This window comes from Bufo bufo, chromosome 2 (genome assembly GCF_905171765.1).
Source record: "Bufo bufo chromosome 2, aBufBuf1.1, whole genome shotgun sequence".
Lineage (NCBI taxonomy): Eukaryota > Metazoa > Chordata > Amphibia > Anura > Bufonidae > Bufo > Bufo bufo.
The window spans coordinates 10,196,438-10,220,036 of NC_053390.1; the positions used below are offsets into that span (position 1 = coordinate 10,196,438).

The 23,599-nt window shown below is 46.1% G+C and overlaps 1 protein-coding gene across 1 annotated transcript in view; it reads left to right on the forward strand.

Moving 5' to 3' along the window:
- LOC120991969 overlaps positions 1-23,599 on the forward strand; it is a 562,088-nt gene that overhangs the window by 440,250 nt on the left and 98,239 nt on the right. Inside the window, 1 exon segment of the mRNA XM_040420728.1 lies at positions 20,651-21,241. Coding sequence (XP_040276662.1) covers positions 20,651-21,241 — 591 coding nt within the window.

Sequence of the window (23,599 nt, forward strand, 5' to 3'; positions counted from 1 at the left end):
CCAGGGGTGAGGGTGGAGCGCAGTGGTCACTATCCTCCCCCCTGTGTGTGTGTGTACATGACCGTTACAGTAACAAAAAAATTGCTGTTTTGGCACCGGTAAATCATGTGCTATTTTTATAGAGCAGGTTGTTACGGACGCAGTTATATCAAATATGTCTACTTTTTTTGTTTGTTTCAGTTATACATAATAAGGCATTTTTGAAAAAGAAAATATGTTTTTGTGTGTCTATTTTCTGAACGCCATATGTTTTTTATTTTTCTACCGATCGTCTTGTGCAGGGGCTCGTTTTTTGCAGAAAGAGTTGAGGTTTTTATTGGTACCATTTTTGGGTACATATGATTTTTTGATCATTTATTATTACACTTTATGGGGCAAGGTGACCAAAAAATTGGCTGTTTTGGAACTTTTTTTTCATGTGACAGTTTTATAGAGCAGATCGTTACGGACGTGGCAATACCCAATATGTATACTTTTTCTTATTTATTTAAGTTTTACACAATAATAGCATTTCTGAAACCCAAAAAATTATGTTTAAGTGTCTCCATAGTCTGAGACCCATAGCTTTTTTATTTTTTGGGCGATTGTCTTAAATATGAGCTCATTTTTTGCGGGATGAGGTAACAGTTTGATTGGTACTATTTTGGGGTGTATACGCCTTTTTGATCGCTTGGTGTTGCACTTTTTGTGATGTAAGGTGACAAAAATGGCTTTTTTTACACAGTTTTTATTTTTAATTTTTTATGGTGTTTATTGGACGGGTTTGGACATGTAATATATTTATAGAGATGATCGTTACGGATGCGGTGATACCTAATATGTGTGTTTTTTTTGTTTGTTTGTTTTTTATAGGAAAAGGCAATTTATTTTTTAAATTTACATTTTTATTTATTTATTTATTTTTACTTTTATTATTTTCACTTTTTTTTTTTTATTAGTTCCCTCTTGGATCTTGAAGATCCAGTGGGGCTGATGGTTGTACTAAACTTTGCAATGCTCTTGCATTCCAAAGTATAATACAAGCAGATGTCCTGTAGGTGGCCATAGCAACTATCGGGCGCTGCAATTGCAGCGCAGCAGCCCCGATGGTTGAGAGAGGGAGCCCCCTCCCTCTATTAACCCCATGGATGCCGCTGCCGCGGCATCTATGGGCTTACAGCAGAGTGTCAGCATAGAGCTGACACTCGCTGCTGATGGCGGCGGCTCAGGAATGGAGCCACCGCCATCACACACAGAAGGGGGACCGCATCGGGGGCAGCGCTGGAAAAGGGGGGGGGTATGGCCAGCATTCAGAAATTACAGATCAAGGCAGAATGAATGTATTGGGCGGGGAGGGGGCTGACCGCATCAGGGGCAGGATACATGGATGGGGGGGGCTGGGACCGATGGCAGAGGCAGGGCTCACGGTGGTGGTGGGGGGTTGGAGACACACAGGAAGGGGGCACAGATCGGGGGCTTCAGGACACTACCTGATTTCAAGCTCTGATCAGAGCCTGAAACCGGCATTTTAACACTGCCGCGATCCGATTGGTTAGTTGCACAGACTAACCAATCGGATCGATTGTCGGCAAGGGACCACTCTGATTGGTCCCTTGCCGGCATTACTAGACTGTATGCTGTCCGTGCTAGCAGCAGGACAGGGGCAGAAGCTTTAATCCAAGCGCTTTGCAGCGCTTGGATTAAAGAACTGTAATGACGTCTTTACACGTGGTAGCTGCACGGGGTATGTGCAGCTATCACGTATATAGACGTATTGCAGTCATGAAGGGGTTAAAAGGACTTTGGGGTCTTTGAAAAGCTTTCTTCGAATAATAACTGTGAATTTCGCTCCCTACACTGCCTTTCCCTTTCTACGTTCTGCTCTCCCTGACTATGATTGATCCGAGCACGTGTCATCGGGTGCTATATAGCACCTGATGACGTGTTCCGGCCAGCCAATCACTGTAGTGCCAGCAGCCAACATGGATACTGGCATTACAGTGATGGCATACTTACCTGCATGTTTATTGGCTGCTTAGCAGCCGCAAAACATGCGGGGAGGAGACTCAAGCATGGCGCTCGAGCACATGCGGTACTCAGCCGAACCGCCATGTGCCGAGCATAGCGATGCTTGAGCCAAACAGGTATTCGGCCGAGCATGCTTGCTCGTCACTAGTGCTTGATCCTTCTGAATGATCTAAGGATGCTGCAGCTATGTTCCTAAGAAGACCCTGCCTGAAACTCTGATAGACTCTGTGAGGATGAGAATCCATTTTGTATGAACATCTCCTCCATCTTGTGCTTAGGTGGAAAATTACTAACCCAGCTGTGAGGGATGAGGGGGAGGGGAGGTGTCTGTTAATAAGCCAAAAGTTCTAAGCTAACAAGGTCCACATAGCTGGTTCCTCGGTCCCTTATCTGAGTTTGATGTTCCTTCTGACTTAGGGATGCGCTGTTGAGGAATGTCAATGTTGAAAAAAGATGCTGCAGAAGCTTTTTAATTATTAGAAGTTTTTAACTATTAAAGACTCATTTTCTTAGTATAGTGTGGAAGTATTACCTTATATGAATAACCAATGAAATCACTAGTTTCAAATTTCCTCTCCCCCTTGGTGGGGTGCAAGCTTATCTGTATAAAGATGTATACGTATGTGGAATGAAGTAGAGATAATCTGATTCAGCAGTGTGCCTGTGTCAGCTATCTGAGCGCTCATAAAACTTCTATTGGAATCCCGACAATCATAGAGGTAGGGGGTTTTGCCCCAACAAAACTTGGCAACTCAATGAGGGGCTCCACTGAAGTACACTTGATTGATCTCCCGACAACTTGGATAATCCGGACCGGGACGTACAGATATTAAAAAGGAGAGCTGCAAGGTAAGAGACTTTATCTTACATCATATCTGTGCCTCCCTGACCGGTTGTCTGGCTCGAGGGATTGTTGAAGGAACGTACGCGTAAAGTCCTTTTACAGTCGAGTCCATATTGATAAAGAACCTTGAAAGTTGAAAATACCTATGATTGTTGGGTTTAGTTTCTGATCATGAGTAACTTTGACTGGGATGTTTTTGGTCTGGCTTTAGGAGTCACGGTATACATTTTGTCTGTTCTTTACTGTGTTTGGAAAATTGCAGAACATTATAGAAAGGGAATAGTGTTGATCGAGCATGCTCGGCCGAACACCAGCGCAATGCTTGAGTCTCCTCCCCGCACGTTAAACATGCAGGTGAGTACTGCCCTCACTGTAATGCCGTAGCCATGTTGGTTACTGGCATTACAGTGATTGGTTGGCCGGAACGTGTCATCGGGTGCTATATAGCAGTCGATGTTCGGCTCAGACTTAGTTAGGAAAAGCTGTGCTGAGGAAGGGACAGACAGTGTAGGGAGTGATAAACGAATATTTTAAGTAGAAAAACTTTTCAGAGACCCAAAAGTGCTTTTAAGGATTATTGTTGTGTGTGGCAGCAGCAATATCTATTTTTAGCGCAAACTGTGCTAAATAGCGTGCAATAGTTAGGCCGCTGCAGACAGCGACAATAGCTGTGCCACATCTCCAGTGTAAAGTGTGCGCATCCAAAAAATATCTGTGGCATCCAGTGTCCTTTTTCCGTAGACGGTGTCCGTTGTGGACAGTGACACTAGCTGCACCACATCTCCAGTGTAAAGTGTGCGCATCCAAAAAATATCTGTGACATCCAGTGTCCTTTTTCCGTAGATGGTGTCCGCTGCGGACAGTGACATTAGCTGCGCCACATCTCCAGTGTAAAGTGTGCGCATCCAAAAAATCTGTCACATCCAGTGTACTTTTTCAATATACGGTGTCTGCTTCTGACAGTCACATTACCAGTGCCATATCCGCAGTGTAACGTGTGCGCTGAAAAAATTTATCTGTTGAATACAGTGTACTTTTTCCGTAGATGGTGTCTCCTGCGGACAGTGACATTACCAGCGCCACATCTGCAGTGTAACGTGTGCACTGAAAAAATTGATCTGTGACATCCAGTGTACTTTTTCAATAGACGGTGTCCACTTCTGACAGTGACATTACCAGTGCCACATCTGCAGTTTAACGTGTTTGCTGAAAAAATGTATCTGTGACATACAGTGTACTTTTTTCGTAGACTCTGCGGACAGTGACATTACCGGTGATACCTCTCCTGTATAACGCTTCCTCATCCCACATACCTGTGACATTCCCTGTAATATTTCATTAGCCGCTGGTGACATCAGCGACATTATCTGCGGGATATCTCCTGTGTGACGTTTCCACATCCCAAATAGCTTTTAAATTTGTTTGCGCATACACTTCCAAATCCTACGCTACTGTACGTGTGACAGACTTTCAATTATATATAGTTGCAAGAAAAAGTATGTGAACCCTTTGGAATAATATGGATTTCTGCACAAATTGGTTATAAAATGTTATCTGATCTTCATCTAAGTCACAACAATAGACAATCACAGTCTGCTTAAACTAATAACACACAAATAATTAAATGTTACCATGTTTTTATTGAACACATCATGTAAACATTCACAGTGCAGGTGGAAAAAGTATGTGAACCCTTGGATTTAATAACTGGTTGAACCTCCTTTGGCAGCAATAACTTCAACCAAATGTTTCCTGTAGTTGCAGATCAGACGTGCACAACGGTCAGGAGTAATTCTTGACCATTCCTCGTTACAGAACTGTTTCAGTTCAGCAATATTCTTGGGATGTCTGGTGTGAATCGCTTTCTTGAGGTCATGCCACAGCATCTCAATCAGGTTGAGGTCAGGACTCTGACTGGACCACTCCAGAAGGCATATTTTCTTCTGTTTAAGACATTCTGTTGTTGATTTACTTCTATGCTTTGGGTTGTGTCCTGCAACACCCACCTTCTGTTGCGTTTAAGCTGGTGGACAGATGGCCTTAAGTTCTCCTGCAAAATGTCTTGATAAACTTGGGAATTCATTTTTCCTTCGATGATAGCAATCCGTCCAGGCCCTGACGCAGCAAAGCAGCCCAAAACCATGATGCCCCCACCACCATACTTCACAGTTGGGATGAGGTTTTGATGTTGGTGTGCTGTGCCTCTTTTTCTCCACACATAGTGTTGTGTGTTTCTTCCAAACAACTCAACTTTGGTTTCATCTGTCCACATAATATTTTGCCAGTACTGCTGTGGAACATCCAGATGCTCTTGTGCAAACTGTAAACGTGCAGCAATGTTTTTTTTGGACAGCAGTGGCTTCCTCTGTGGTATCCTCCCATGAAATCCATTCTTGTTTAGTGTTTTACGTATCATAGATTCGCTAACAGGGATGTTAGCATATGCCAGAGACTTTTGTAAGTCTTTAGCTGACACTCTAGGATTCTTCTTAACCTCATTGAGCAGTCTGCGCTGTGCTCTTGCAGTCATCTATACAGGACAGCCACTCCTAGGGAGAGTAGCAGCAGTGCTGAACTTTATCCATTTATAGACAATTTGTCTTACCGTGGACTGATGAACAGCAAGGCTTTTGGAGATACTTTTATAACCCTTTCCAGCTTTATGCAAGTCAACAATTCTTAATCGTAGGTCTTCTGAGAGCTCTTTTGTGCGAGGCATCATTCACATCAGGCAATGCTTCTTGTGAAAAGCAAACCCAGAACTGGTGTGTTTTTTATAGGGCAGGACAGCTGTAACCAACACCTCTAATCTTATCTCATTGATTGGACTCCAGTTGGCTGACACCTCACTCCAATTAGCTCTTGGAAATGTCATTAGTCTAGGGGTTCACATACTTTTTCCACCTGCACTGTGAATGTTTACATGGTGTGTTCAATAAAAACATGGTAACATTTAATTATTTGTGTGTTATTAGTTTAAGCAGACTGTGATTGTCTATTGTTGTGACTCAGATGAAGATCACATCACATTTTATGACCAATTTGTGCAGAAATCCATATGATTCCAAAGGGTTCACATACTTTTTCTTGCAACTGTATGACATTTAATATAAAGAAGGCGAGCAGTAAGGGATGTGGCTGTGGCTGTGGCCATGATGCTGATGGTGCACGCAGAGGCCGTGGCCGTGGGCGCGGCGAAACTATGCCTTTCCTTCCAGAGCACAAGAAAAACAATCATCCATGATACCTAACTTCATGTCCCAGTTTGCAGGGCGGCACAGGACAACGCTCTCAAAGTCACAGTGCGACCAGGTGGTCGGTTGTATTCCAGCAGATAATGCTTCCAGTCGGTTAAGCACCACCCTGTGTTCCACCAAGTCCAGTCTCAATAGCCAAGAGTCTGATCAACACAATCCTCACCCTGATCCTCCTTCCTCCCACCATTTACAGTCTGGCCAAACAAATGATCCCACACTCGGATATTCCGAGGAGCTCTTTTCAGCACCATTCCTTGATTTGGCCCTCTCGCCAATTACACTTGAAGAGGGACAGATCTTGTGCCCTGATTTCCAAACTCTTGAGCATCCACAGTCACAAGAAGATGACGGTGGGGAACAGCAATTACTGTTTAATGAGGTGGATGATGATGAGACACAGTTGCCAATAAGTCAACGGCAATTACAACCATACTAATACGGTGTTGGACCCCCTTTTGCCTTCAGAACTGCCTTAATTCTACGTGGCATTGATTCAACAAGGTGCTGATAGCATTCTTTAGAAATGTTGGCCCATATTGATAGGATAGCATCTTGCAGTTGATGGAGATTTGAGGGATGCACATCCAGGGCACGAAGCTCCCGTTCCACCACATCCCAAAGATGCTCTATTTAGTTGAGATCTGGTGACTGTGGGGGCCATTTTAGTACAGTGATCTCATTTTCATGTTCAAGAAACCAATTTGAAATGATTCGAGCTTTGTGACATGATGCATTATCCTGCTGGAAGTAGCCATCAGAGGATGGGTACATGGTGGTCATGAAGGGATGGACATGGTCAGAAACAATGCTCAGGTAGCCCGTGGCATTTAAACGATGCCCAATTGGCACTAAGGGGCCTAAAGTGTGCCCAGAAAACATCCCCCACACCATTACACCACCACCACCAGCCTGCACAGTGGTAACAAGGCATGATGGATACATGTTCTCATTCTGTTTACGCCAAATTCGGATTCTACCATTTGAATGTCTCAACAGAAATCGAGACTCATCAGACCAGGCAACATTTTTGGTGAGCTCGTGCAAATTGTAGCCTCTTTTTCCTATTTGTAGTGGAGATGAGTGGTACCCGGTGGGGTCTTCTGCTGTTGTAGCCCATCCGCCTCAAGGTTGTGCGTGTTGTGGCTTCACAAATGCTTTGCTGCATACCTCGGTTGTAACGAGTGGTTATTTCAGTCAACGTTGCTCTTCTATCAGCTTGAATCAGTCGGCCCATTCTCCTCTGACCTCCAGCATCCACAAGGCATTTTTGCCCACAGGACTGCCGCATACTGGATGTTATTCCCTTTTCACACCATTCTTTGTAAACCCTAGAAATGGTTGTGCGTGAAAATCCCAGTAACTGAGCAGATTGTGAAATACTCAGACCGGCCCGTCTGGCACCAACAACCATGCCACGCTCAAAATTGCTTAAATCACCTTTCTTTCCCATTCTGACATTCAGTTTGGAGTTCAGGAGATTGTCTTGACCAGGAGCACCCCCCTAAATGCATTGAAGCAACTGCCATGTGATTGGTTGACTAGATAATTGCATTAATGAGAAATAGAACAGGTGTTCCTAATAATTCTTTAGGTGAGTGTATATAAAAGAAAAGTACAATATCAATTTCACTTCAAATATCATATTTCTAACATTGTAAAATAATTTTTAACCTAATTTCCCAAAATGGTGGGAGGAAAAAAAAAAAAAACCCTAACTCCATTCAGACCATATTTTGGACCAATTTCCCGACTTAATCCTTATTCACACGTCAGTGTTTTGGTCAGGGATTTTGAGGCTACATTCACACAAACATATTTTGTTTCCGTGTCCGTTCCGCTTTTTTTGCGGACTGGATGAAGACCCATTCATTTCAATGGGTCTGCAAAAATTGCGGACAGCACACCGTGTGCTTTCCGCATCCGTATGTCTGTTCCGTAGCCCCGTAAAACATATAGAGCTTGTCCTATTCTTGTCCGTTTTGCAGACAAGGATAGGCATTGTTACAATGGATCCGCAAAACAAACGGACGCAGTACGGATGCCAAATGGACGTCATCAGTATTTTTTGCAGATCAGTGTTTTGCGGACCACAAAACACATACGGTCGTGTGAATGTGGCTTTATTTTGAGATTGAAACTTAATTTTTTCATAATTCTTTACTTTATTAATCAAGTTGCTCCAGTTATTAACACAAGGGGCAGCTCTAGCCGTCCACGGGCAGTAAAAGTGCGTTAGAAACACATGTAACCTTCCTAGTTGAACAAGTAAGACTCGTTAGATCATTAAGGAAGGCCACTGTCAGATCAGACTTTAAAATAAATGTACTTACCTCTCCTGCGCTGCCGCCAGACTAGTGAGCACTGCCATAACGGTGGGGCACTGCATCTTATAAAGGGAAAAGGACAGCGCCACTGGCAAAGGGAGAGAACTACAACTCCCAGCATGTCCATGCTGTTTTTATATCATAGGACATTACAGGGAACTGGTATAAAAGAAAACAACCACAACTCCCAGCACTTCCTTTGCTCTATAGACAGAGAAAAAAAACTATCAATTATAAACCATGTTTCTCCATATAAGGCCTCTTGTACACAAACTTTTTTTTTTTTCAGTTTACGGGCCGTTTTTTTGCGTTCTGTACACAGTCCGTATACGGAACCATTCATTTCAATGGTTCCGCAAATAAAAAGGGAATGTGTTCCGTAGGCATTCCGTTTCCGTATTTCCGTTCCATTAAAGGATAGAACATGTCCTATTATTGCTCGCAAATCACGTTCCGTGGCTCCATTCATGTCAATGGGTCCGCAAAAAACGGAACACATACGGAATGCATTCCGTATCAATTCCGTATCTGGTCTGTTTTTGCGGAACCATCTATTGAAAATTTTATGCCCAGCCTAATTTTTTCTATGTAATTACTTTATACTGTACATGCCATATGGAAAAACGGAACGGAAACACAATGGAAACAAAAAACGGAACAACGGATCCGTGAAAAACAGACCGCAAAACACTAAAAAAGCCATACGGTCATGTGCAGGAGGCTTACGGCTACTTTCACACTAGCGTTGTTAGAATCCGGCAGGATCTGGAAATCCGTATGCAAACGGATATCTTTTATTTCCGGATCCGTCTGACAAATGCATTGAAATACCGGATCCGTCTCTCTAGTATCATCCGGAAAAAAACACGGATCTGGTATATTTTTTTATTTTATAGATTTGAAGGTCCGGAAAACTGGATCCGTCGATGCAGCAATTTCTGGAACAGCAGCTCAGTCACATGACGTAGCAGAGACTCCAGCAGGTCTGGTGTAACCTGATCCTAGAGGGAAAGCCAGGCTTCTGCCAGCCCCGCCCCTCCCTGCCCTGCAACCAATCAGATCTCTGAAGGCGCTCAGTCACATGACGTAGCAGAGACTCCAGCAGGTCTGGTGTAACCTGATCCTAGAGGGAAAGCCAGGCTTCTGCCAGCCCCGCCCCTCCCCGCCCTGCAACCAATCAGATCTGTGAAGCCGCTCAGTCACGTGACGTAGCAGAGACTCCAGCAGGTCTGGTGTAACCTGATCCTAGAGGGAAAGCCAGGCTTCTGCCAGCCCCGCCCCCTCCCTGCAACCAATCAGATCTGTGAAGCCGCTCAGTCACGTGACGTAGCAGAGACTCCAGCAGGTCTGGTGTAACCTGATCCTAGAGGGAAAGCCAGGCTTCTGCCAGCCCCGCCCCTCCCTGCCCTGCAACCAATCAGATCTGTGAAGCCGCTGAGTCACATGACGTAGCAGAGACTCCAGCAGGTCTGGTGTAACCTGATCCTAGAGGGAAAGCCAGGCTTCTGCCAGCCCCGCCCCTCCCTGCAACCAATCAGATCTGTGAAGGCGCTCAGTCACATGACGTAGCAGAGACTCCAGCAGGTCTGGTGTAACCTGATCCTAGAGGGAAAGCCAGGCTTCTGCCAGCCCCGCCCTGCAACCAATCAGATCTGTGAAGCCGCTCAGTCACATGACGTAGCAGAGACTCCAGCAGGTCTTGTGTAACCTAATCCTAGAGGGAAAGCCAGGCTTCTGCCAGCCCCGCCCCTCCCCGCCCTGCAACCAATCAGATCTGTGAAGCTGCACTGAGTCTAAGAATCTAATGAGTCTACTGGTTAGAAGAACGGAAGGATTGCACTTAGTTACAGACTCATTGGATTCTTTGAGGTAAAGAACGGTGAGTGATCAGATCAGCTGCTGAGTGAGAAGAATGGTGTCACAGAGCAATACACGGAGTCTAATGGTCCGGTTACAGCAGTGATAAGGGACCAGACACAGAGCTTAGATTACAGGAGATCCTCATTCAGATCTTTTTGTGTTTTTATTTATTTTTCACTTACATTTTTTGCTGTCACACAGGATAAAACACAAGCCCCTATGTGACAGCGTTTGGAGGTGACGGGCTCTCTTTATGGAGACATTTCGGGTTTATTAGAAAACCATGCGCAGTATTATGTCCAATTACCTGTGTAGCTGATCTTCTGTCAGATCGGCCGATATTATCACTTCGGGTGACTGCGCATGCGCACCGCATTATGACGAGCTGTGAAGGATCAGACGCTCCTGAGCCTCCGATCACTTTCTTGTCAGCCGACTCAGCAAGTGAATCAAAGATTCAATTCATGAATCAGTTCTTTTAAATGAACCGATTGAAATGGAACAATTCATTTAAAAGACTCCAACTTCCCATCTCTAGAAAGTTCCCTGAGGCTGAAACGTGACGGTGACATCATCGCAGGTACTTCACCACCTCTTCTCCTCTGCCGAGCCCCGCCCCCTGCACTGATCACATGACAGTGATGTCATTACAGGTCCTTCACCACCTCTTCTCCTCTGCTGAGCCCCGCCCCCTGCACTGATCACATGACAGTGATGTCATTACCGGACCTTCACCGCCTTCTCTCCTGAGCCCCGCCCCCTGCACTGATCACATGACAGTGATGTCATTACCGGTCTTTCACCAACTCTTCTCCTCTGCTGAGCCCCGCCCCCTGCACTGATCACATGACAGTGATGTCATTACCGATCCTTCGCCGCCTCTTCTTCTCTGCTGAGCCCCGCCCCCTGTACTGATCACATGACGGTGAGGTCACCCCAGGTCCTTAACCACCACTTTCCCCTCTCCACTGCTGAGCCCCGCCCTCTGCACTGATCACATGACGATGACATCACCACAGGTACTTTACCACCTCCTCTCCACTGCTGAGCCCCGCCCCCTGATCACATGACGGTGACGTCACCCCAGGTCCTTCACCACCTCTTCTCCTCTCCTGAGCCCCGCCCCCTGCACTAATCACATGACAGTGACGTCACCCCAGGTCCTTCACCACCTCTTCTCCTTTCCACTGCTGAGCCCCGCCCCCTGCACTAATCACATGACAGTGACGTCACCCCAGGTCCTTCAGCTCTGGCAGTGCAGCAGATACTGGGCAGGTCCTGGTCGGTAGTCACTGCTGAGCCCCGCCCCCTGCACTGATCACATGACGGTGACATCACCGCAGGTCCTTCAGCTCTGGCAGTGCAGCAGATACTGGGCAGGTCCTGGTCGGTAGTCACTGCTGAGCCCCGCCCCCTGCACTGATCACATGACGGTGACGTCACCCCAGGTCCTTCAGCTCTGGCAGTGCAGCAGATACCGGGCAGGTCCTGGTCGGTAGTCAGGGCTCTTGTTCTCTCTGGTATCAGCCATTCCTCCAGTCTGCAGGTAAGATGAGCTGTGAGGAGACAGTGTGGTGGAGAGCTCAGACATGTCACCTCTGGAGATTCTCCTCCATTACACACAAGGAATCCTTCTCCTCTCCTCAGCTTAGTATGATGGGGGAGGAGTAGTGGGGATAGTGGGGGTTGTCATCATTCGCTGGCCCCTGACTGTCCTGGTGAGGGGCCCCTGCCTCTAGGAGGAGAATGAATGGAGCGGGGCCCGGCCTGAGCTCAGCTCTCTCCAGTCTCTTCTCTAGGAGTTCTGGACACAGCTGAGCACAGCCCAGAGGTGGGACCTGCATCTACCAGACATTTATCTCCTGTGGAGCCACCAGAGATCTCCATGTTGGGGCCCCTGGAATCCATGTGGTGGGGGCTCTGAGAAGCGGGGCCCCTCCAGGCTCAGGAAGTGCGGTTCTGGAGGTGACATCTGGTCTTGTCCCCTGGATGATTTCCTCTCCTCTTCTCATAAAGGCGCCTGCAGTACTAGAAGCCTCCAGCTCCTCCAGTTCTCTCCTCTTCTCCTGAACGAGCACCAAGGATGGACAGGAAGGAGATCAGCAGAAGAATATTAGACCTCACCTTGGAGATCATCTCCCTGCTGAGCGGAGAGGTAAACTTTTCTAGATTTCTCTCCTCTTTATTGTATTCTGTAATATTGCTGATATGAATATTCTAATCGCTAATTTTTATCGCTGATATCGGCACTTTGAGAAGATGTAGAATATAGCGCTATGTCTTCGTAATCGCAAATATTCTAGATTCTTTCCATCAGTTCCCATGATCCAGTGGCCCAGATGACGACCACCATGGTCACCAATGCGACCAGGAATTTGCACATGATAAGACTTTTAAGTCTTATCGCCATTTGCGACTTGTCCCACCGCAGCGCTGCAGCTTTAAGAAGAAAAAAACTTCCTTCAGCAGAGGCACCACGCCGCGCACGTCTGTCAGAAGCGGTCTGTGAGCTTCAGGTACGGGACAAGGTGAGTAGTTACTGTGGGTTTTCTTTGTTTTAATACAGAGGAGGTAAAGAGGACTTTATTACTATGAAGGGGGCACAGAGGGCTTTATTACTATGGAGGGGGCACAGAGGACTTTATTACTATGGAGGGGGCACAATGAGGGTAATACTACTGTGAGGGCGTACAATTATTTTTTTTTAATATTGGGGAGGGAGGTACCAGAGAAAGGACCCGCCTCGGGTGCCAAACACCCTAGGCACACCACTGGCAAGGACGGCAAGCTTGTGAGTACGCAAATACAATACTCTTCCTTCCTAATCGCTTCGGCATCCACATAGTAAATTGGGTAGTCTGACTGGCTGCAGACCAGGCAGGATCACAGGAGACGGGCCCTCACCGCGGAGGCAGGATCACAGGAGACGGGCCCTCACCGCGGAGGCAGGATCACAGGAGACGGGCCCTCACCGCGGAGGCAGGATCACAGGAGACGGGCCCTCACCGCGGAGGCAGGATCACAGGAGACGGGCCCTCACCGCGGAGGCAGGATCACAGGAGACGGGCCCTCACCGCGGAGGCAGGATCACAGGAGACGGGCCCTCACCGCGGAGGCAGGATCACAGGAGACGGGCCCTCACCGCGGAGGCAGGATCGCAGGAGACGGGCCCTCACCGCAGAGGCAGGATCACAGGAGACGGGCCCTCACTGAGGATCAGGCGGCTGTGAAGCAGGGACCATAAAGCACCACAGGGAACACAGAAAGGCTGAACCAAGGACCAGAGAGGAAGGGGGCGCTGTATACACAGATGGTCGGACACAGTGCAGGAGGACACATAAGGAAACCATAAACAATGGCGACCTTCCCTTCATTATCTCTTCCCTTTTAGGTCCCTTTCACACGAGTGAGTCCCACACACTAAACTCGTCAGGGAGAACACCCGTCCTGACCTCCCAGCACTGCCCGGGTCGCATAGCATTGTATTGATTTAGGATGCTATTTAACCCTTACAGTTCTGGATTGTATTGGATAATAATGACAGCATTATGTCAGTGTCATCTAATACATTCCAGAACTGTAAGGGTTACATAGCACCATAAATCAATACAATGCTATGCGACCCTGGCAGTGCTGGGAGGTCAGATAGGTGATGGTAGGCGTGGACAGGTTTTTATTCCCCAAAGAGTTAAAGGGGTTCTCTGGGCTTTGAATATTGATGACCTATCTTCAGGACAGGTCATCAATATCCGATGGTCGGGGGTCTGATACCGGCCCCCCGCTGATCAGCTGTATGAGGAGACGGCGTGCGCAGTGTGCCACCTCCCGTATCTCTTCCTGCCATAGACATAGCAGCAGCGAGCAGGACAGGTCATCGATATTACAGGCCCAGAGAACGGCTGTGATGAAAGTTGATCAGTAAATGATATACACTGCTCAAAAAAATAAAGGGAACACAAAAATATCACATCCTAGATCTGAGTTAATTAAATATTCTTCTGAAATACTTTGTTCTTTACATAGTTGAATGTGCTGACAACAAAATCACACAAAAATAAAAAAATGAAAATCAAATTTTTCAACCCATGGAGGTCTGGATTTGGAGTCACCCTCAAAATTAAAGTGGGAAAACACACTACAGGCTGATCCAACTTTGATGTAATGTCCTTAAAACAAGTCAAAATGAGGCTCAGTAGTGTGTGTGGCCTCCACGTGCCTGTATGACCTCCCTACAACGCCTGTGCATGCTCCTGATGAGGTGGCGGATGGTCTCCTGAGGGATCTCCTCCCAGACCTGGACTAAAGCATCTGCCAACTCCTGGACAGTCTGTGGTGCAACGTGACGTTGGTGTATAGAGCGAGACATGATGTCCCAGATGTTCTCAATTGGATTCAGGTCTGGGGAACGGGCGGGCCAGTCCATAGCATCAATGCCTTCGTCTTGCAGGAACTGCTGACACACTCCAGCCACATGAGGTCTAGCATTGTCTTGCATTAGGAGGAACCCAGGGCCAACCGCACCAGCATATGGTCTCACAAGGGGTCTGAGGATCTCATCTCGGTACCTAATGGCAGTCAGGCTACCTCTGGCGAGCACATGGAGGGCTGTGCGGCCCTCCAAAGAAATGCCACCCCACACCATTACTGACCCAATGCCAAACCGGTCTTGCTGGAGGATGTTGCAGGCAGCAGAACGTTCTCCACGGCGTCTCCAGACTCTGTCACATCTGTCACATGTGCTCAGTGTGAACCTGCTTTCATCTGTGAAGAGCACAGGGCGCCAGTGGCGAATTTGCCAATATTGGTGTCCTCTGGCAAATGCCAAACGTCCTGCACGGTGTTGGGCTGTAAGCACAGCCCCCACCTGTGGACGTCGGGCCCTCGTATCACCCTCATGGAGTCTGTTTCTGACCGTTTGAGCAGACACATGCACATTTGTGGCCTGCTGGAGGTCATTTTGCAGGGCTCTGGCAGTGCTCCTCCTGTTTTCTCCCTGCACAAAGGCGGAGGTAGCGGTCCTGCTGCTGGGTTGTTGCCCTCCTACAGCCTCCTCCACGTCTCCGGATGTACTGGCCTGTCTCCTGGTAGCGCCTCCATGCTCTGGACACTACGCTGACAGACACAGCAAACCTTCTTGCCACAGCTCTCATTGATGTGCCATCCTGGATAAGCTGCACTACCTGAGCCACTTGTGTGGGTTGTAGACTCCGTCTCATGCTACTACTAGAGTGAAAGCACCGCCAGCATTCAAAAGTGACCAAAACATCAGCCAGGAAGCATAGGAACTGAGAAGTGATCTGTGGTCACCACCTGCAGAACCACTCCTTTATTGGGGGTGTCTTGCTAATTGCCTATAATTTCCACCTGTTGTCTATCCCATTTGCACAACAGCATGTGAAATTGATTGTCACTCAGTTTGATTTCACAGAAGTGTGATTGACTTGGAGTTACATTGTGTTGTTTAAGTGTTCCCTTTATTTTTTTCAGCAGTGTATTTACCCCAGGATGGTCCTACTGACAAGTAGACCTCAGTCCAGTCTGAACGAAGGCTTATCTGCCCAAAACAGAATGAAATCCAAAGTATGCAATCACTTTATATTCCTACAGCGGAGGATCTCACCCAGATGGGCCCAGAAGGCCTTCACTGGAGCCATCTACTCCTGAGGCCGGAGTAAGAGGCTGGTTTGGATCTAGAAGAACGAGGAGTCTCATTACACAGGACGGCCGAGCCACGCCGACATTGGGACTGTCTATTGGGACCAATAAACCCTAAATTTTGAACTATAAATAGTTTTCATCAGTGATGAAAGTTCAAGTTTTTAAGTTCAGCTGTAAGAGGAGCAAATGGAGTGAGAAGGAGGAGAGATGTGCGGGGCCCTGCACACAGCGGGGCCTTATTCACACCTCAGTGTTCAGTCAGTGATTTCCATCAGGGATTTATGAGCCAAAACCAGGTGCGGATCTAAACACAGAACAGGAGCCGATCGTTCCCTTTACCTGATGTCTGTGAAGGCTCCAATCGCTGACCCAAACACTGACGTCTGAATGAGGCAAATTTTTTAATCCTAATTCTAGATGTATTTAAATTTGGCGACTAAAAATGTTTTTTGGCTCCTATGTAATTGTATTGGTCTGGAGCACTGTGGCCCCTCCCTGCTTCTTGCTTGTGGGCCAATGAGAAGGCTGCAATGTCTTTGTCTGAGCTTAGCAACGTCCCTAGCAACCAATAGGAAAGCTGCCTCCCCCTTACTATATAAGAACCTCCCAGCAGCCATTTTCTGTAGTTCTGAGAGAGAGAGCAGGGACATTGCTGAGCTCTGTGCTTCACTGTGTATTACATTAGATAGAGAGTTAGCTGATATATATAATACCGATAGTCGGTGTAGGTTATATCCTGATATAGTGGAGCTGATAGGGTCCAGTGCAGGGTGTGAGGCAGTGTGATAGGTTCTGCTGTCCATACATACATGCTATAAAGCCATTGTTCTGCCAACCATTTTCTCCAGTCTCGGGAAACTTCTAGTAGCTTGAAAAATGTAGCAAAAGTGACCCACGCCTGTATTTCGCACACATTACGCGAATATTACATTGCCGATTTTCGCAATCAAAAAAATAATGACTGGAGATTACAAATTCTAGAATTTGTGACTTTATGGCAAATATTAGGCGAAAAAATTTGCAATATTTCACGAATACGAATATTGCCTATGCTGCTCATCACTATTCTGTAACAAGTCAGACATCGGGGAGGAGAATCCATCATAAGAAGTGATAGGAAGAGTCCAGGGTCCTGGAGAACGGCCTCCAGACCTTCCAAGTGATGGAGAACCTGGAGATCAGCCCCCAATATGGTGAGTGATGTATCATGTGACCAGTGACCAATAGTCATGTTGCAGGAGCCATGAGAAGGTAAGTAGGCACGTTGTACCAGGAGGAGAGGGCCGGAGGAGAGCACATGGCCCCTGAAGGGTTTATTCCCTAAGTGTCTCTCTCCATCCACAGGAGTACACAATAGTGAAGAAGACATCGGGGGACTGTGTGACTCCCATCATCCATCTCCAGGAGTCAGGAGGGCGGAGCAGGACCCCTCACCCCATCACAGAGCCTCCCCCTCCCCCCCTGATACATGAGCAGAAGATCCTAGAACTCACCCACAAGATGATGGAGCTGCTGACTGGAGAGGTGACACTGCTGGGAATGCTGGGAAATTCTCCAGTAACAGCACTGGAGGGGTCTGGGTGATGACGGTGTCATTGTGTTGTCAGGTTCCTATAAGGTGTCAGGACGTCACTGTCTATTTCTCCATGGAGGAGTGGGAGTATATAGAAGGACACAAGGACCTGTACAAGGAGGCCATGATGGAGGAGCACCAGCCTCTTATATCACAAGGTAAGAGCCGTCATGTGCAGTGTATACACGTGTGTGCAGTGACATGTAATGGAGGAGCACCAGCCTCTTATATCACAGGGTAAGACCCGTCATGTGCAGTGTATACACTTGTGTGCAGTGACATGTAATGGAGGAGCACCAGCCTCTTATATCACAGGGTAAGAGCCGTCATGTGCAGTGTATACACGTGTGTGCAGTGACATGTAATGGAGGAGCACCAGCCTCTTATATCACAAGGTAAGAGCCGTCATGTGCAGTGTATACACGTGTGTGCAGTGACATGTAATGGAGGAGCTCCAGCCTCTTATATCACAGGGTAAGAGCCGTCATGTGCTGTGTATACACGTGTGTGCAGTGACATGTAATGGAGGAGCACCAGCCTCTTATATCACAAGGTAAGAGCCGTCATGTGCAGTGTGTACACGTGTGTGCAGTGACATGTAATGGAGGAGCACCAGCCTCTTATATCACAAGGTAAGAGCCGTCATGTGCAGTGTATACACGTGTGTGCAGTGACATGTAATGGAGGAGCACCAGCCTCTTATATCACAAGGTAAGAGCCATCATGTGCAGTGTATACACGTGTGCAGTGACATGTAATGGAGGAGCACCAGCCTATTATATCACAGGGTAAGACCCGTCATATGCAGTGTATACACGTGTGTGCAGTGATATGTAATGGAGGAGCACCAGCCTCTTATATCACAAGGTAAGAGCCGTCATGTGCAGTGTATACACGTGTGTGCAGTGACATGTAATGGAGGAGCACCAGCCTCTTATATCACAAGGTAAGACCCGTCATGTGCAGTGTATACACGTGTGCAGTGACATGTAATGGAGGAGCACCAGCCTCTTATATCACAAGGTAAGAGCCGTCATATGCAGTGTATACATGTGTGTGCAGTGACATGTAATGGAGGAGCACCAGCCTCTTATATCACAAGGTAAGAGCCGTCATGTGCAGTGTATACACGTGTGTGCAGTGACATATAATGGAGGAGCACCAGCCTCTTACATCACAAGGTAAGAGCCGTCATGTGCAGTGTATACACGTGTGTGCAGTGACATGTAATGGAGGAGCACCAGCCTCTTATATCACAAGGTAAGAGCCGTCATGTGCAGTGTGTACACGTGTGTGCAGTGACATGTAATGGAGGAGCACCAGCCTCTTATATCACAAGGTAAGAGCCGTCATGTGCAGTGTATACACGTGTGTGCAGTGACATGTAATGGAGGAGCACCAGCCTCTTATATCACAGGGTAAGAGCCGTCATGTGCAGTGTATACACGTGTGTGCAGTGACATGTAATGGAGGATCACCAGCCTCTTATATCACAAGGTAAGAGCCGTCATGTGCAGTGTATACACGTGTGTGCAGTGACATGTAATGGAGGAGCACCAACCTCTTATATCACAAGGTAAGAGCCGTCATGTGCAGTGTATACACGTGTGTGCAGTGACATGTAATGGAGGAGCACCAGCCTCTTATATCACAAGGTAAGAGCCGTCATGTGCAGTGTATACACGTGTGTGCAGTGACATGTAATGAAGGAGCACCAGCCTCTTATATCACAAGGTAAGAGCCGTCATGTGCAGTGTATACACGTGTGTGCAGTGACATGTAATGGAGGAGCACCAGCCTCTTATATCACAAGGTAAGAGCCGTCATGTGCAGTGTATACACGTGTGTGCAGTGACATGTAATGGAGGAGCACCAGCCTCTTATATCACAGGGTAAGAGCCGTCATGTGCAGTGTATACACGTGTGTGCAGTGACATATAATGGAGGAGCACCAGCCTCTTATAGCGGATCCTTTTCCATTCAGAATACATTAGGGCAAAACCGATCCATTTTAGACCGCTTCTGAGAGCCCATGACGGATCTCACAAACGGAAAGCCAGAGTGAAAGTCGCCTAAGTCGTTGGTGTCTCAATAAAATGTGAGAAAATTTGTAGTAAAATTCTTGTCCGGCATCGGCTTTAAATTGCTAAATGTGATCCTGTTGTCCATCACTTCAGCGATTATCTGCTCATCCCCTTCAGACTGAACGTGTGACTTCTAGCAGTAATTGCATGTCCCAGAATGTTCCAGCTGCATTAGAGCGTGTTCACACAGGGCACACTTATTGTAGACATTTCCATGTATTGGGTGTTTCTGCAGCAGGTGCATGGATTATTACAAGCCACATTCAGGGTAGCGGACAGTCACAGAAATGTCTGCAGCTGATCTGCTGTGTGTGAACTTGCTCGTAGATAACCAGTCACTGATCTGTGCTGCTCTTATAATCTGTCCAAAAAGGAGGGATTTTAAGGTTCCACATATAAAAACAACAGGCAGGTTCTGCAGGGGCGGGGCTTACGATGCTCCATCGTTTCCAGACATGGTCAGGCTTTTCAAATTTTTTACTTCTGTTAAGTCATTATTTACTGTATGTAATAAAAGTCATGACCTGGTGTAAACCAGAATCCTGGACTTTGTCAGGAAGTTATAGAAGCTTTGTAAGGCTGGGATCACAAGTGCAGTGTTTTGGCCAAAGTCAGGAATGGATTCCAAATGAATGAGCACTTCTCCTTCCTGCTGGATCGACTTCCAGCCGAATTGGAATGTTATAAATTTGTCTTCTCTGTAGCTTGCAGAAAAAAATAACTTTTTAAATTTTTTATCTTAACAGAAAATCCTAGTAAGAAATGTGAAAATGTCATGTTACCACTAGATGGAGATATCATGCAGCGCTCTTTGGGAGAAAACCTCATTACCCTTAATGTACATCCAGGACTTCACAGTACAGATCAGTCATATAATCCTCCTAATTATGAGGAACCTTCTCCTGACCAATCACAGATTGTTACTGCTTGTACAAGTCAGAAAAGGATGAAAAGGTTTCATTGTGGTAAAGAATCCACCAACGGCTCAGGACTTTCTACACATCAAAGACGTCACAAAGGAGAGAAAGTGTATTTATGTTCAGAATGTGGGAAATGTTTTAGACGAAAATCATATCTTGTTTTACATGAGAGAATTCACACTGGGGAAAAGCCGTATTCATGTTCAGAATGTGGAAATTGTTTTACACAGAAATCAGATCTTGTTAAACATGAAAGACGTCACACAGGAGAGAAGCCATATTCATGTTCAGAATGTGAGAAAAGTTTTACACTGAAATCAGATCTTCTTAAACATGAGAGAAGTCACACAGGAGAGAAGCCATATTCGTGTTCAGAATGTGGGAAATGTTTCACACAGAAATCAAATCTTGTTATACATGAAAGACACCACACAGGAGAGAAGCCATATTCATGTTCAGAATGTGGGAAATATTTTACACGGAAATCATATCTTGTTATACATGAGAGAAGTCACACAGGAGAGAAGCCGTATTCATGTTCAGAATGTGGGAAATGTTTCACACAGAAATCAAATCTTGTTATACATGAGAGACGTCACACAGGAGAGAAAGCATATACATGTTCAGAATGTGGGAAATCTTTTAAACAGAAATCAGATCTTGTTAAACATAAAAGACGTCATACAGGAGAGAAGCCGTATTCATGTTCAGAATGTGGGAAATGTTTTACAGAGAAATCAAATCTTCTAAAACATAAGAGGAATCACACAGGAGAGAAGCTGCATTCAGAATGAGAAAAATGTTTTTGCTTCTAAAGCCATAATTAGGGTCATTAGTGAAGTCACACAAGAGAGAAGCCATATGCCCACAATATAACGAAACAATATATCACTGGGTCATAGACATTGTTTTTATTTCAGGTTGTATATTTGGATATAAAAGCTTAATTGATGTCACATAACGGCTTCTATAAAACATCTGATAAATCCTGTTTAGGAAGACATATATTCTGTTCATGACTTATATTTTAAACCTTACAGTTAACCCTTTCAGCCCTGGTGAAAATTCCACGTGGGGTGAAATGGTAAAAATAACGCAATTATGCAACAGTTTTATGTTTCATTTTTACGGTGTTCCCTATACGGTAAAACTGACCTGTTAAATTCATTCTCCAGGTCAGTACAATTATGGCGATTCCACATATGTATAGTTTTTCTTGCCTTTTAATACTGAAAAAAACTTACAATTACTTTCATCGTCATATTTGTGATATTATGTGTACGGAGTTATGTGAGGGCTCTTTTTTTTTTTTTTTTTTAATGATGAGCTGTAGTTTTCATTCATACCATTCTGGGGTATTTTTTTGATCACTTTTTAAAATGTATTCTATTTAATTTTACTTTATTAAATTTTTTGTGGGAGGTGAAGGCACCGAAAAATGTGTAATCAACCATTTAGATTTTTTTTTTTTCCGTTTTGCCATTTGTCATATCTGAAAAATATTTAATAGTTTTAAAAGTATGGGTGCATTCGCACGCGGCGATACCCATCATGTGTATTTTTTTTTTATAGTTTCCATTTTTTTAATTTTACATTTTGGAGAAAGCAGGTGATTTTTTTAAAATGTTTCTTTTTAAACTTTTTTTTTTTTTTTTTTTTTACAGTATTTTATAGTCCCCATAGGGAACTACACTGCTCAAAAAAATAAAGGGAACACTTAAAAACAACACAATGTAACTCCAAGTCAATCACACTTCTGTGAAATCAAACTGTCCACTTAGGAAGCAACACTGAGTGACAATCAATTTCACATGCTGTTGTGCAAATGGGATAGACAACAGGTGGAAATTATAGGCAATTAGCAAGACACCCCCAATAAAGGAGTGGTTCTGCAGGTGGTGACCACAGATCACTTCTCAGTTCCTATGCTTCCTGGCTGATGTTTTGGTCACTTTTGAATGCTGGCGGTGCTTTCACTCTAGTAGTAGCATGAGACGGAGTCTACAACCCACACAAGTCTGGCACAGGATGGCACATCAATGCGAGCTGTGGCAAGAAGGTTTGCTGTGTCTGTCAGCGTAGTGTCCAGAGCATGGAGGCGCTACCAGGAGACAGGCCAGTACATCAGGAGACGTGGAGGAGGCCGTAGGAGGGCAACAACCCAGCAGCAGGACCGCTACCTCCACCTTTGTGCAAGGAGAAACAGGAGGAGCACTGCCAGAGCCCTGCAAAATGACCTCCAGCATGCCACAAATGTGCATGTGTCTGCTCAAACGGTCATAAACAGACTCCATGAGGGCCCGACGTCCACAGGTGGGGGTTGTGCTTACAGACCAACACCGTGCAGGACATTTGGCATTTTCCAGAGAACACCAATATTGGCAAATTCGCCATTGGCGCCCTGTGCTCTTCACTGATGAAAGCAGGTTCACACTGAGCACATGTGACAGAGTCTTGAGACGCCGTGGAGAACGTTCTGCTGCCTGCAACATCCTCCAGCATGACTGGTTTGGCATTGGGTCAGTAATGGTGTGGGGTGGCATTTCTTTGGAGGGCCGCACAGCCCTCCATGTGCTCGCCAGAGGTAGCCTGACTGCCATTAGTTACCGAGATGAGATCCTCAGACCCCTTGTGAGACCATATGCTGGTGCGGTTGGCCCTGGGTTCCTCCTAATGCAAGACAATGCTAGACCTCATGTGGCTGGAGTGTGTCAGCAGTTCCTGCAAGACGAAGGCATTGATGCTATGGACTAGCCTGCCCGTTCCCCAGACCTGAATCCAATTGAGCACATCTCGGACATCATGTCTCGCTCTATCCACCAACGTAACGTTGCACCACAGACTGTCCAGGAGTTGGCAGATGCTTTAGTCCAGGTCTGGGAAGAGATCCCTCAGGAGACCGTCCGCCACCTCATCCGGAGCATGCACAGGCGTTGTAGGGAGGTCATACAGGCACGTGGAGGCCACACACACTACTGAGCCTCATTTTGACTTGTTTTATGGACATTACATCAAATTTGGATCAGCCTGTAGTGTGTTTTTCCACTTTAATTTTGAGTGTGACTCCAAATC